Genomic DNA, 15,755 nt, shown 5'->3' on the forward strand with positions numbered 1-15,755 from the left:
TTTACAATTTATTCTATTTTTTAAACCAGAGATGAGATTGAAATTAAAAAAAACCAGGGCCCAGGGTATCCCCTGGGCCCTGGGATCACTAGTTCACAGTACACGATAATCAATAATTCGTTTCGAATGAAGCGCGCACAGGCTTATAAGGACTCGCGGACACCACCACTGCTTGTCATCCCTTCCACGATGACGTCCCCTCATTATTCCGTTTACAGTATCAAATATCAATAATATAACAATAGGGTTTAGTTAAGTCTTTGTTTCTAAAATAACCTTTCACATATAAATCCTTATTTTTTTATTCTATATTTATTCTAAAATGACTTAAAGATGTTAAAAAATTTGCTCTCTCAGTTACATTGGACACAGCGTTGTGTGAATTTCACTGTTATTTCGAAATGTTACAAAAAGATTAGTATAGTGGTAGTAGGAGTTCCCGGATATGAATACTTATTGGAATTCATTTTGAAACAAATCATTTTTATTGTAAGAAAAGGGGCGAAGGACAAAATATAATATATTTTTCTCGTGTTCATACTTCGGCATTCAGCGCCATAAGCCGATTGATGAATTAACACCTGTTTGAAGATCGAACATTTGTGATCAATTATTATTATTTCAATACCATATCAGAAAATAAAAAGGATTGACTCACGGATTTGATGATAAAGATAAAAAGTGAAAACAGTAAGTTAAAGGGCTTTCTCATCCTTTTAGTTTTTATCTATTTGACCTACGTAAAAACTTAGGCACCTACTACGTAAAATCTTAACCCTAGATTTTCGACCTTATTTGCGACAGGCCCTTGCTACGATTTTTTGTAGAATCGATTAATTTTTATGTATCTATTTATTTATTTGCCTTTAAATAGGTGGTACCAATTTAGTCAAAAGCTTAAGCTAACTTACTTTTTTACCATGGCTATATTGTGTTACGGTTAATTATTCAAAAGTTACAGATAAGGGTGTCCTAAATATAATGTAATGTAAATATTTGCTATCTAACAAATAAAATCTTATTACTATTTGTAATGTATATATTTAATAATATGGCATGTTTATTCAAGCTGCCATAAAAATGACTTCATTGTTTTCAAGTAAGTACCTAATATTGGCACAATTGTAAAACTTTACGTTTTCAAAGCTGTTGCTGTATTTAACTTATTACGGAGTTATGCGATACGAAGGAGCTTTTTCACAATGTCCAAATAAATTCCTTATAGGCTACTTACCTATTGAATAAAGACATCATTTGCGTTTCACAATGTATAGATTATAATGATTATATGTGATGACACTTTACATGACAGATATGTCAGGTAAGGGCCATTTAAATTATAGGACGGATGTAAAAGTAGATAATTATCCTAGTTATCTGATGGACCGCCAGACAGAGTGACAAGCATATTACAAAATATTGTCAATTTATATAATGATAGGGGAGACCAAGATATTAAATAGGAATTTACTCGAGCATCGTGGGCACCTATTGGATTGTGTAGATGCTAAAATGAAAAAAGTTACCAGTTGGGGCTCATGTACAAAAATGTAAAAGATAAGGTCACAAAGAAATACTTAATTAATACGCATACATTATGCGCCCCATGTGTAACGTGATAACGGAAAATAATAATCTGCCAGTTTGCATGGTGGGGGTGGGGGTGGCCAAACAAAGTGGTAGAACGCACGCTTTACTGCACATATTTTTTTTATGGAATAGGAGGACAAACGAGCGTACGGGTCACCTGTTGTTAAGTGATCACCGCCGCCCACAATCTCTTGCAACACCAGAGGAATCACCGGAGCGTTGCCGGCCTTTAAGGAAGGTGTACGCGCTTTTTTTGAAGGTACCCATGTCATATCGTCCCGGAAACACCGCTTAAATAATAATAAAATAATTAATTTACTTTTCGAGTACCTCAATCTGATACGCTCGAGTGGTTCCACGGATCGTTTTTTTTTACTAATCTGATCGGCTGCTCAAGACGTTCGATCCTATATACAGGGCTAAGGTATGTTGGGAGTACTTCACGAGGTGCAAGTTTGATCCTCTTATGTTATTCTGGCGCACTCGAATAAAACCCAAAATCCTCACTTGGGCTCCTCTACTATAATGTTTCGCACATGGTTTGTTTATGTTTTGACTTATTGACAATTATAAAAGGCTAATGACAATTGATTAGTTGAGATTCTCAAATTACGTTACACAGAAGCGGAATACAATTTTGTGATGATTCATTTTATTGTGAAAATAGTAGTAGAAGTGCTATTTAGAAATACATATATAGAAATAGAAAACTGTAAAATACGAAATAATATTTTCATTAGAAGCCGGCTTGCGTTACATTATTTTATATAAGAAACAGATTTTTTTTAAATACGTTTATTTCGTCAAATGGAACTATTGAGTGCGAGGTTGCCAGATAAGTCAACTAGAAATTAAATATAGTGAAACGCAATCTGTTATATGTGAAACTTTTATGTATTCATTAATTTACCTAGCCTATCAATCTGTTACTTTATTTGTACATTGTGAAACAGCCCCTAAAATTAAAATAAATATAAAATATAACTGAATTTACCAAACTATGTCAAAAAGGAAACTAGCTTTAAATTGCTTAATATCTTCAAAATATTTCATTACGATTTCTTTCCATATTTTAAAATAGCAGTCAAAAAGTTGACTTGAATTGGCCGAGGGTCTTACCGATTTCGGAAGGTTAATTATTGTACATAATATATAATATTTGAAGGAAAGCAATAACGGATGTAGTGTGCGTAAGAGTGTATATTTAGGGTAGACGAACTGACCGCCAGCTAATGCGACACCAATTAAATTTTGTGTGTGTGTGTGTTTGATAATGGTTCAATATTCAAAATACTAAGTAGCTAACGTCAAGCGTCGTTGACTTTTTACGACCTGTAGATAGCTACGATGATAGAGTCGCTTTAGTTTTCTATGTTACTATATCTCCGTTAGAGATATTCTTTTCTCTTATGCGTTAGTCTAGTATATTGTTAATATATATATTGTAGATCTTTCATAATATTGACAGTTCGTTCACTGTTACGATAGCAGTAGTTACTTGCCCTGCTACTACAGCACTAGTAGTACTTTTGCAGCAGCAAGAGAATTTTAACCGGGGTTTTTTTTGTACAATGAAAGGCCGATGGCGACAAAGATTAGCCAAAACATAAAAGACAGAAGTTGGCACGTAACAAAGAATCCAACTTTCTAAAATTCGGTAAAATTTTCCGCTCCAATAGGTACGATAGCTGAACCAATCACACAGTGAGCGGTAATGACGAGCATGTTTTTGTCACGATTTGGCAAATAATTACGTCATCTCACAAATCATTATAATATTATCTGACTTTCAAATTTACTATGCCGGGAAAAATTTCAATAAAATTGAATAGGTATTTTCATGTACAAAAATGAAACATTTGAATATTTAGATTGAATCGTAGTCCATTGAAATTTTACAATTTAAGGCCCGAATATTACATTTTTTACAGGACGCAATTTTATTTTTGGGACATATGTGGGGGGTCAATAGAAGCTTAACCTCAAGTTTGTGGGATTGCAGCCCTTGTCCCCCGGCCGCCATCTTGGAATAAGGGGCGCAAACACCCTTTTCGCGATATCTCGGAAACTATGCCTCCTACAAAAATTTCGTGAAGACATAATTAGTAGCAAATCGCTTTGCATACACATATGTTCAAAAAATTTTCGCGCTTAACTTAAAACTAAAGAAGCTATAAGCTAAAAAGTGAAAAAAAATATATATAAAAATTTTCTTTTTTGCTCTATTACTTTTTTTTATACATTTTACTACAAAATTACCTTAGACTAATCTTGTACATAGAGGTCTTTTAAGGAAACTGTTTCTGTATTTTTTTTAATTTCCTTCATTTAAAACGCTGTTACAGTGCTCCAAAGTTGACCGGGTTCGTCAATGCTCATGAGAATCCGGTCATAACGAAATGTCTAACTCAGTTTTATCATCTTTAGAGACCCTGGGCGCGTTTTTTTATGTGGTTATTCTCAGAGACTAGGTACTTCATAGACATCTTGCCGATGAAGTAATCCTCGACAGAACTACTTTTCTTCGATGGTATTTTTTTTGTAAATTGTAAAAAAAAAGTTATAGAGCAAAAAAGAAATTTGCTATAGAAATTTTCTCACTTTTTTGCTTATAACTCCTTAATTTTAAACTTAGAGCAAAAAGTCATATGAACATTTTTGTAGGCAAAGAGATTTGCTACAAATTATGTGAAATTTACGAATTTTTTATAGGACGCATAGTTTCCAAGATATCGCGAAAACGGTGTTTGCAACCCTTTTTCCAAAATGGCGACCGGGGGACAAGGGCGGAAACCCCACAAACTTGGGGTTAAGCTTCTATGGACCTCCTACACGTCCTAAAAATAAAATTTCGTCCTCTAAAAAATGCAACACACATAGACACGCACACAACATGTAACATTTCAATGGACTATCGCCCAAGTCTCGGCACTATATTATGATAAAATATTACGTTGATATAGGTTGTGTGTAAGACAATATAAGTGATATACATACACTGGCAGACACTTGAAAAAGAATTTAAGGATAGCTACTTAGAACACGACATACACACCATGTTATGGTCTTCACCTTGTATCTTATTGCTTATAGCCTAAACACATGATCGGATTTGGTACAGCCGGAGCAATGGACGGTCCGCTGGGCGCCGCACACCAATTATTGGTCCAGAGTCGTACTCGGTACTGTCCGGGCAGTAATAATAATAATTTGGTGCGATAGACAATGTGACATACCATCGAATATGGTCCGGTACCGAACCGGTTGAGCCGTACCAAATACGATCATCTATTTAGGCTATTATAGCTGTCGTGACTGCTGGAGTATTGTGTGGGACTCATTTTTTTTTGATACAGGAGACAAGTGCGCAAAAAGGTTTTAAGCTTGAAGGTCTCCAAGTCGCATCGGTTCGGGAAAACTGCGACCGGTACCGGCTCTACGAGGTAAAATGATTCTCACAAACCGAGCGGTGTAGAAGGGCAAACATCAGCAATTTGCGGTTGAAAATTCTATAAATTTATCATATTATATATCTATACATTTAAATATAATGCTGAATTTAGCTAAGCACGGTCTACCTAGTTATTTTGATATCACAGTAACTTCAAAAATATGTCTACATCGCGTGAACTTTCATTTCACTGTCTGCAAGACCTAACCACGGTATAATCCAGAAAAGCTATTTAGTAGAGTCAGCGTCTCTCCCGAAATTCAGCATCATCCTGTGTAATCTCTCATAAATAATTTTGTATTATCGACAGTATCTTTCGTATTATTGATTACACAATACTTTTGTAGTATATGTACGAAGGTAGGTAGGTACTCAAACAATGAGACCGTATGAAAAACAAATTTATTTAAATTTGAAATGCAGCTGCTGGCTGAAAAACATCATAAATATGAATTGAATTGTATCTGGGACGTGCAACATGTTTAAATCTTACTATTAAATGAGCTTTTCTTGTAGGTACCTACTCGTCAATGTGACTCAGAACTAGATTTTTAGAGTTTTATATAATATACCTACTAGGGAGTATTTTGAGGGTGCAAAACCGTCGCAGCACATTGTCATCTGTGTGTTAACACGTCCTACCGACTTTACAAACCGAGAGCTGATTCACCAGGTCTCAAATTTTATAAGAATTGAGTATTATTTAGGTAAAATAAATTGATTTTGAAATGGTGGTGGTACTCCTGTGCTTAAAATCCTACAGAAGCTATTCAATTCCGTCATCGTCAGGGCAAAAGTAGAGTGACACAGAAGTAAAACGCTTAAAAGCGATAAAACGTTTATGAAGACCATTAGACTCAATTCGCTTCCGAGTCACATGACTGAGATAAAAGCTGTTTTCAAAAGTTATTACGTATAGTCTGGTACGTAGGTTCGACGAGTTCCAGCCTCCCGAAAATGCCGCATTACGAAAAGGCTTTAGCACCATAGACCACATACATACGCTGCGGCAGGTTATACAGAAGACTGAGATGTATAACCAGCCACTAGGCTTGGCGTTCGTGGACTATGAGAAACCCTGGTCCAGATCAACGATCATAATTCGATTCCCAGGCATAATCATGGCTGAGACCGTGTAAGACTTAAGCCATATGCTTGATGGGCTCAATAATAATAACAGTTGATAACTGTTCTCTCGAAAATCGAAATTGTTGACGAGTACGTCTACCTTTGACAAATAATTCAGTTAGGCAGGTCCAATTTCGCAAAAGAGGTCACTCGTCATATGCAACTCGGATAGGCAGCGTTCGGAAGCTCCGTAAAATCTTTTTGTCTCAAATACCGCAGTATCTGAAGATGAAGGTTTTCAACCAGTGTGTGTTGCCAGTGATGACTGTCTCGGCAATTGTCTCCTATTTTATATCATGAATCGTATTAAACTAGATGAAGACTGGGTGAAAAATCAATAATTATTTGTATTATATTAAAAGAATAACACAAATATCAAATAATATATCAAAGGAACAAAAGCAATGAGAATAAGTATATTTGAAGCGAAATCTCACGGCATCTCACCAAGGGGTAAGATAGCATAGAATAATAGAAAAATCGTTACAACATAACATGTATATAAAATAAATGTTTAATTTAAATCAAAACAAAACTTACTGATTTATGATTTTTTCGTTGGTTTCGTTCTTCCGCAAATTACTTGTAAAAATATAAGTTTATTTTAAATTTAATTTTCTTACTTACATATCAAATTAAACAATATTTAGTTTCCAGTCCAACACAGATGTTCAAACACATAAATTTAAAAAAGAATATTATTAATATTATATAAATTTTATTTTAATTGCATAGGTGTGTTATTGTTATTATGTTAATGATTATGTAAAGTGTAAAGAAATAAAATTATTTATTTATAGAATCTTACCTTTTTTTACTTAAACTTTTGTATAAGACTGGCAATACTAGTCTTGATCACTGCACATCAGGTGATTCGTAAACTCTTTTGTTCTCTTCCATAAAAAATGAATTTTTGGGCCAAGAACCGACGGAGGTGTCTATGATAATAACAGTTTCATCACACTATGATCAATGGTTTCGGAAGGCATAGACAAGAACATGGAGCATTGATTTATATTTAAAAAGATTATGAAATTTTTAAGTACTACAATTATTTATAACAGTTATTTCGTTGATCCCTATTCTTGAAATGAAATAATTTCAAAGTAGAACTGTAAAACGATGCTTAAAATTTTCTCAAAAATAATTGCTTCTAATATATAAAATTCTCGTGTGCCTGTGCTTATTACCAAACTCCCCTGAAACGGCTGAACTGATTTATATGAAGTTTTGGGTGCTTATCGAGTAGGTCTGAGAATCGGCCAGTATCTATTTTTTATACCCTAAAATCTTATTTTTTTTTATTACTTTGTATGGCAATTGCACTCGGTGTCGAAATTTTCATTCAAATTGGTTCAGTAGTTTCGGACTTTATTCCGAATAGTTATCGTGAAACGAGATTATTATTGGTGTGAAAATATAGTAGCACTTATTAAATATAAAAAAGCGGCAAGTGCGAGTCGGACTCGCCCATGAAGGGTTCCGTAGCAGCAAGTAACATGATATAAAAGTTCTTGTAGTTCGTTGTAACTTTGATCGATGTTTTAATAGTAGTGTATTTTTTTTTCAATTAATTAATTAATTGTTAATACGATTTAATATGGCGATAGTAAAACTATTAACTAGATCACCTTCAAACCAATTTTCGGAGAAAGTTTACAAGGTAGGTATAGCACATTATTTACTTTTTTTAAGTTTAATCTATCTCTTATTTTAGAAGTTACATGGAGGGGGTACATTTGACTACTTTGGAAGTGTCTCTCGCGCAAACTATTCCGAAAAACAAACAAACAAATAAAAAAATACTAGAAACCGCAATATAAAGATAATCCACACGTATAGGTTTAAAAAAAATGTAAGTTTCTGTACTAAGTATGGTAACCCAATGTATTTTGACATTATTTTTTTTTCTATTTTTGTGTATAAATCTTAATGCGGTTCACAGAATACATACTGTGACATACGGAGTGAGATGGGACTGTGATATAAGGGTTCCGTTTTTTTGCCATTTGGCTACGGAACCCTAATAAACACTTGCGTAGAGAGATAAGTTTATATTAATTGTTATAATAGTATGCATGACCTATTTCGTGTAATAAGACGAAGAATATAATAATCAATACAGGTTAACGAAGGCTGTTATTAAATGGTTATGATGAACGTATTTTTGAGGCAAATCTTTTATTCTACAAAGAAATTGATTAGTGCCTTTAGGTAAATAGGTTCTAATTAATTAATTTAATTTAATTAATAATTAAATTATTAATTAATTATTTGCTTGTTATACCATTGTGCAGTTACACCATATTCCTATTATATTATATTCCTAGCTGACCTGGCAAACGTTGTTTTGCCATATAAATTATTTTTTAGAGTTAGACCGTTTCTTGGACATTGCAACATTACTTTATTTTTCTAAAATAAAAATTTTTTTCTAAAATAAACGTAGCCTAAGTTACTACATCATCTACCTGCCAATAAAAGTCCCGTCAAAATCGGTCCAGCCATTTCATAGATTCCGGAGCCGGAACAAACAGACAGACCGACAAAAATTGTAAAATTGTATTTTTGTTTATTCGTTTTTTTACTACATCTATACATATTTACATAAATGTAGTTAACAACGGTTATTTCAATATTACAAACGGACACTCCAATTTTATTTATATGTATATAATATTTATCTTATAAGATGACTTTATTGATGCAATTCACTTGTATGCATATAAAAAAATGATACTTAAAGAGCTGAACCAAATATTACCAGACAAAAATATTTTTCATCATGTTATCTTCGAGTTTATTCTACAGAGTGGCTTTCTACTTATTTGATTCCACGTACAACTATTACATGGAATGAAAAAATTGGGCCGGTTTCTAAGTGTGTGTGACCGTCATCCTAGGAGACAATAGTTTGCCGTGTCGATTATACTTTTTGACACCCATTTGACACATAAATTTTTCCCTACAGCTCAAAGCGAGAATAATTAGTAGTTAAAAAAACTAAAAAACACGCTTTTCATAGAAAGCCGAACTAAAAATTTTAAATATTTTTCCTACTTTTTAGTTTTGTTTACTTGTAAACGTGTTTTACGTCTTTATTTAGTTTTTTTTTTATAAAACTTCGTTGCAATCAAATTTATTATTAAAATAGCCTGACAGCGGTTGCTCCATAAGTCATTTATGTTATACTAACTCTAAACCACATAAACGTCTTTAAAGACTTCTGTTTAAAGGAGTCTCTGTGATCTAAAGGACTTAACTCATCTTAGGCCAGTTGTAGGTATAACAACGTTATGTTTGTTCTTGGTGTCATCGATTCGTTCGTCAAATCTAATTTATTTAACGAGAAATATAAATAAACCACAGATTAAGGATGGATATTTACGTACGGTCTAAGTATATTAACATCATATCCTGTTATTATGTATTTTCAATATAAATCACTGTATTGAATGTTTTTTTTTTTTGCCATAAATAAATCTCATCATCTCAAAAAATTAATCTCTATAATAAAATGATCAAAGGTTAGAAAATTTTCACTAATTAATGTTTCAACTTTTTCGTGTTATGCTTAAACTTGTATGTTCCGTTTATCTGAGGATAGTTTTGACACGGCTAGCCTTGCCAAGGCAATGTCGTTCAGGATGCGTGAGAACCCAAAATACACCTCATGTCAGAAGTCGTTAAGTCTCATTCACACATAAATTTTATCAGAAACACAAATTGTATATTAGAATTAGAAGTGGAGTACAAGCGAGCGTACGGGCCATCTGGTGTTAAGTGATCACCGCCGCCCTCATTCTACTGCAAGACCAGAGGAATCACAGGAGCATATCTGGCATTTAAGGAAAATAAATAGAAACATTAGCTTGAGTGACGTACTTCTAGATCTGTCACTAAATTATGATCGTAGGTATTAATTTTTTCAGATTTATTAGAACTTTCATCTACATTCAATAAAAATTTGGAATGTACTTCAAAAACCTTACTCAGCATTTCAAAGTCGTTTCTGCAATAAAGCGTGTACAACACACCTCAACACTCAACTTACGTTCAAGTGACCCGGTCTCTCTTTCGTCCTCGAATTCCATAAATAACCTACCCTTTATTTGAGCAACCATTATGTAATGGAAATTATTTAGATCGTTATTGGGGATCCGTGAATTATAAACGATTTATTTTATATTTAAACTACAGCAATATACTTAGACTGGCCATAAATGCTATTACAATTAAAAATAAACGAAATATTATATTTGAATTTTGAATCTGTCATTGAGTTTTCTCATTTCGGCGCCAATACGACCGGCACCAGGACAATATTTGGCGATATAAAAATGGAGTGGGGTGATAAAGAGAATCAAATCGCTGTGATACATTACACGAAGTAGGTATGGAGCCAAATGCAATTTAGAAAACTCTCCATACGCTTAGTATTCGTAAAATGTTTGTGTACCGGTCTATTAATAGGTACAAAGAGACCTCCTCTGTTTGTGACAGAAAAAAATGTGGCCGTCCACATAGTGTTCGTACGAAAAAGGTGGTTAAAGCAATAAGTGAAAACAAGAAAAAATCCTCTCCGAAAAATAGCAAAAGTTTTTATCTCGGGAGATGAAGACAAACTGGTCATTTCTTAACTGATAATTATTTAAAAAAGAGTATGCTGGTAAAATCGTAACAAATACTGAAGCGGTACGTAAAGTCAGATCTCAGAAAAAATTGTTTACGGTTGAGATTTTTTTTACAATTGCAATATTTGAACAAACAAAATGACCGTATTTATGCTCAAAGCTCTAAGAAAGCATCCCAATTAGTCGACAGAGTGCAACGTGGGCACTATCCGAGTTCAGTGATGGTTTGATGGTGTATTAGCTATGAAGAAGTGACTGAGCCATACAATTGTGAAAAAGGTATCAGAACATCGGCGCAAGTGTATCAAGGCACCATTCTTGAGAAGGTAGTGAAGCCCCTTAACAGCACCATGTTCAATAACCAAGAATGGTCCTTCAGCAAGACTCAGCGCCGGGTCCTAAAGCTCGGTCAACGCAGTCTTGGTTGGAAATGCGAATGTTTCGGACTTAATCAGAGCTGAAGACTGGCTATAACATATATATAAGAAAACTATGTATATAAGAAAACTATGTTATTAATAATAATTATTAATAACCATAAATCATAATTATTATTAATAATTAAATCATAATTATTATTGATTTATGCTTAGTTTTAGAGATTACGGCTTCCTCTAAACGCCCTGATAATTTGGAGTCCTTAAAACAATCCGTACAATTGGCAGTGAAGAATTTCCATAGAAAGATTGCGTGCTTCTATTGATAACTGGCCTCAGCGTTTAAAGGACAGTATTGCAGCCATGGAGACCACTTCGAATAAGATTTTTATATTTTAAATTATTTAAACTAAACTGAGTAAACAGTAAAGTTTTTTTCTTTTTTTCAGTATTTATGGCAAGACTAGGCATATACCTACTCCCAAGAAGTATTGAACCCGCAATCTGTTGCTTACGAGGCAGCCACATAGCCAGCGGCCACTCTAAATTCCTCGGTTAGAAATATAAAATAACATAAACATATCTTAATACTTATAATTATTGTAATCTATTGTCTACCTATAGTACAGAAATTAAAGGTATATATATTATTGGCACTAGAAGTCGTCTGTAGTATGCAATTAAAACATGATTCATATATTTTTTGTTTATAGTTAAGGAAAATGGTGATTTTCGCATGTATTATGTAAAATTGTTTAATTATAAATAAATTTTTAGATTGTTAATGTTCGGAGAGAGGATTTGTAAATAAAAATCATACGAGGAAGTTGCGTTGCGTGAACTTGATAGTAATTCCGCTTATAATTATTGTTATTTCTGACTCGCAATTGGCTAACCTTACGAAACTTAACTAACCCGACGCCTCAGTATAGTCACTAACCCTCACAATTTAACAGGTGAATATTCCTAATTAAAAGTGATGATATTTTTTTAAATTTACTAACCCAATTTACGTTAGAGAGACGTGGGTGGCTGAAAATCACCGCAGCAATATTTTTTCTTATAGCACTTAAGCACTTTCTTTAATTATTCAAAATTTAAATATTTTAGATATTATATCTACATAATGTAATTATACGCTTATAATATTAAGATTTCTGAGGAGCCAATTATCAAGGTGGTATGTTCAGCTGTTTTTTAAGGAACAGGTCGCGGTATTAGTCTAAATTTATAATGTAATTGTATATTTATTTTATTCGTAATTAACGTTCATCCAAATTCGATGAAAATATGCCAACTTATTGTTTATGCGTACATATATATTATAAAGTCAAAAATCTTATATTAAGTATATATTAAAATCAGTCTGCGATACATATATAAAATTTCAGATTTGTACCAAGGTATTATAAATGTTACGCAATTAAGAAAGATTTTAGAAAATGAGGTAATTTTTTTTCCAAAATCTTTTTACCTTGACTACAAGTTGGTAGCGTTGGAAGATCAGTACCATCTAGTGATTTCCAACATTAATTGATGGCTGACAGTAAAACAGATTAAGAAATAAGGCGACAGGCTATAAAAAAAACTCGCATGTTTGATTATATTACCGTACAAGTAAATAAATAAAAATATGCTGTTGATAAGCCAGGGTCGCAAGCGGGGGATGTGACGATATACGCACGTGGGGAGTACATGAGGTGCCGTTCACAGGTCTTCTCCTGTGATGACGCGGTGCACTGCTCCTCCGCGCCCACGAGCCAGCACAGCCCCAAACCCAATAGCCAGTACCCTCGAAGCATGTTCACTCGCGCCCACCAGCCAACAGACTGAGCTCAACTCTGTGTCGCCGTGGACCCACCGTAGCCGATTACTTGCGCACGTCACACAACAAATGAACCGTGAAATTATAGAAAGTTTCACAAAACATCTACGCTTTCCGACTTGACTTTTTATACTATTTTTACAAAATTTTCGCTCGAACCGACGACGTGCCAATCTAATATCGAACTCATATTAAATGGCTCGTTTAATAAAACAAAAAATAACGCCAACTAAAAAATAGAACATAAACGGTATGATTTAAATATTATAATTAGAATATCGATAAGAGTTGATAACACGGCGGTATGTAGAATATCGTAAGTAGCTAAGAGTGTGTCCAAATTATTGACGTCGGCTTCTAGAAACTCTATATAGCTGATGTTTAAATAAAACAAACATGAAATTATATATCAATCATGAACAAAGATATTTTGTTTGTAGTTTGTTCTGTTTGTGATCACCCCTACCCATAAATCATTTTCCAATTAAATTTTCCTTTTAACTTGTGTTCGTTTTTAACGTACAAGAGAGATCACTTAAAAGGCATAAAAGACATTTATTTTCTCAAAATTGATTCCTTTAGAATTCTTTTTGATGTCATTTCTATTATACTAGATACTAATACCGTTTCGGAAACAAATGGCGCTCTGAGAGAGAAGAAACAAGAAACTCTCCCAGCATTCTTTTTTTGCGCTCTTTTCAATAAGTAACAACTAACTAACTAAAAACTTATTGAGGTAAATCAAACTAACATGCAATTTGCACGCCAGTCTTAACTTACGATTTGTTGTTGGGGATTTCAAACTGAGAAGTAATTGCTGGTCTATACGAAGACGACGCCGACCCATATAACCCAGTGGTTACCATGCCTACTGAGCTAGAGCTCCGGGTTCGAATCTCGGTAGGTGGTATTTGTATGACGAGTTTGTTTGTTTCGGATTCATGGATGTTTATAGTACCCATATTACTATTGTACCCATAGCATAAGTTATACCAAGTTTGGGCAAGATAATTTGTGTAAAAGTGTGTCAATATTATATTACTCGATTTTTTCACAACTGTGTCGATAACTTGTCTAATATCTAAATAAATATTGTCTAATAGTCTAATGTCTAAATATCCCATCCCGAGACGATCAGGAAAAAGAATACCTGGTGTAATGATCCTGTTCTATCGCTCCATTTAAAATATAAAGCTTATGTTGTAAGTAAGGTTGTGACCGATCGGTCGATTCTTGAGGATGAGCGGTAGCTGTGGATGAAGGGCTTGCAAAAGAACGCTGATGGGATGATGGTTGTGTCGTTGATTGAGATATGAACGAATGGTATGAAAATGTAGTGTGTTTGAGTGTGTGTGTGTGTGCGTGCGATGATTGTGTAACGAAAACGGTATCCCCAAACATCTTACTAATTATGGTGGAAGAATGTAATGCTGCTTGTTTATTTAGTATGTGGATGTTTATGTTTCAATATGTCCCAATACCGCTTAAGGCTCTTCGTCACTGCACCTGTGGCTCTTACTTGAATCGGGATAGTTATGACGGCGGTGTTCCATAACCTGGAGAGTTCCACTTTTAGCAGGTGATATTTGTTTTTTTTTCTATTTCCTTAGCTCCGATGTTATAGTCAGTCAGGTACTGAATATCTATAAGTTAAGTATGGTTGTTTTGTTTATGTTGTCTGTTGTGAGTGATTGTAACGTCATATTGTACAGATATATCCCATATTAGCGTTTTGTACTATTTTCTTTTAAAATCAGTTGCTTGAGTTCTTCCTTCCATCATAACTTGTTAACTTCGATTTTTTTAGCCAGATGAAGATGTTCTTCTTAGCCAAGCACCAGAAATCATATTGAGTTTTTTTGTGTCTCTGTACAAAATATATCGCGGCGACTTTTTTACATCCTGCTAAAAGATGTTGAACAGTTTCGTTTTTATTTGCACACAAGCGGCATTTGTCAATCTGTATTTCTCTTAAAATATCGCGCTCGTACTGTTCCATTAGCACGTGGTTAGCACTGCCTGATTTTGTATAGCAACTAGCCATTCCCGCCGAAATGAAAAAAAAATAATATTTATTTATCTTATTACAAATACAATAAAAAATAAGTAACCATCAAGGATAAATTTCGCATCGAATGGTGGTAGTTTCATGTCGATACGATCAGTGGTTTAGGCGTGATTGAGCCTCAGACAAAGACCAAATTTTTCATTATATATATATAAGAAGAATAGAGACGACTCCAATATTAGCGAAATAGGTTGTATCTTCAGCCATTTAAAAGTTAGATCTATATCCACATTAGCAAGGCATAAAAGGCATTTGTTTTCTCAAGATTGATTCCTTTAGAATTCTTTTTGATGTCATTTCTAATTTCTATAGTAGATACTACTACCGCTTCGGAAACAAATGGCGCTCGGAGAGAGAAGAAGCGGCGCATGAATCTCTCCAAGCATTCTTTTTTTTGCGCTCTTTTCAATAAAAATATATTGTACAGTCGCTATAAAATAATCACAATCTAGTCCCAGGCTGTCCGATCATTTAGATATTCAGCAGTGGAGTAATAGGATTTACGACAGAGCCATTTTTTTATAAAACATTTAAATTTATTTATAGATAATGCCTGAACAGTGGCTGGGACTTTATTGTAGAAGTGTATACTTTTACCCTTAAAGCTATTATGTATCTTATGAAGCCGACTAGAATTAGTTACAAGCAATCCCTTATTTCTAGTGTTGTAATAATGAAAATC

The 15,755-nt window shown here is 33.9% G+C and overlaps 1 protein-coding gene across 4 annotated transcripts in view; it reads right to left on the reverse strand.

Moving 5' to 3' along the window:
* Positions 1-13,164, reverse strand: part of LOC126978701 (procollagen-lysine,2-oxoglutarate 5-dioxygenase) — a 51,569-nt gene extending 38,405 nt beyond the window's left edge. For 3 of the 4 annotated variants that reach the window (XM_050827716.1, XM_050827711.1, XM_050827710.1), the window contains exon 1: positions 12,865-13,163. In XM_050827716.1, coding sequence (XP_050683673.1) covers positions 12,865-12,982 — 118 coding nt within the window. In that variant the 5' untranslated portion in view covers positions 12,983-13,163. Of the gene's footprint in view, positions 1-12,864 lie in introns of all 4 variants that reach the window. The other variant, XM_050827714.1, reaches the window with a different exon arrangement.
* Between the last annotated feature and the right edge of the window lie 2,591 nt (positions 13,165-15,755).

This window comes from Leptidea sinapis, chromosome Z (assembly GCF_905404315.1).
Source record: "Leptidea sinapis chromosome Z, ilLepSina1.1, whole genome shotgun sequence".
NCBI classification, from domain to species: Eukaryota; Metazoa; Arthropoda; class Insecta; order Lepidoptera; family Pieridae; genus Leptidea; species Leptidea sinapis.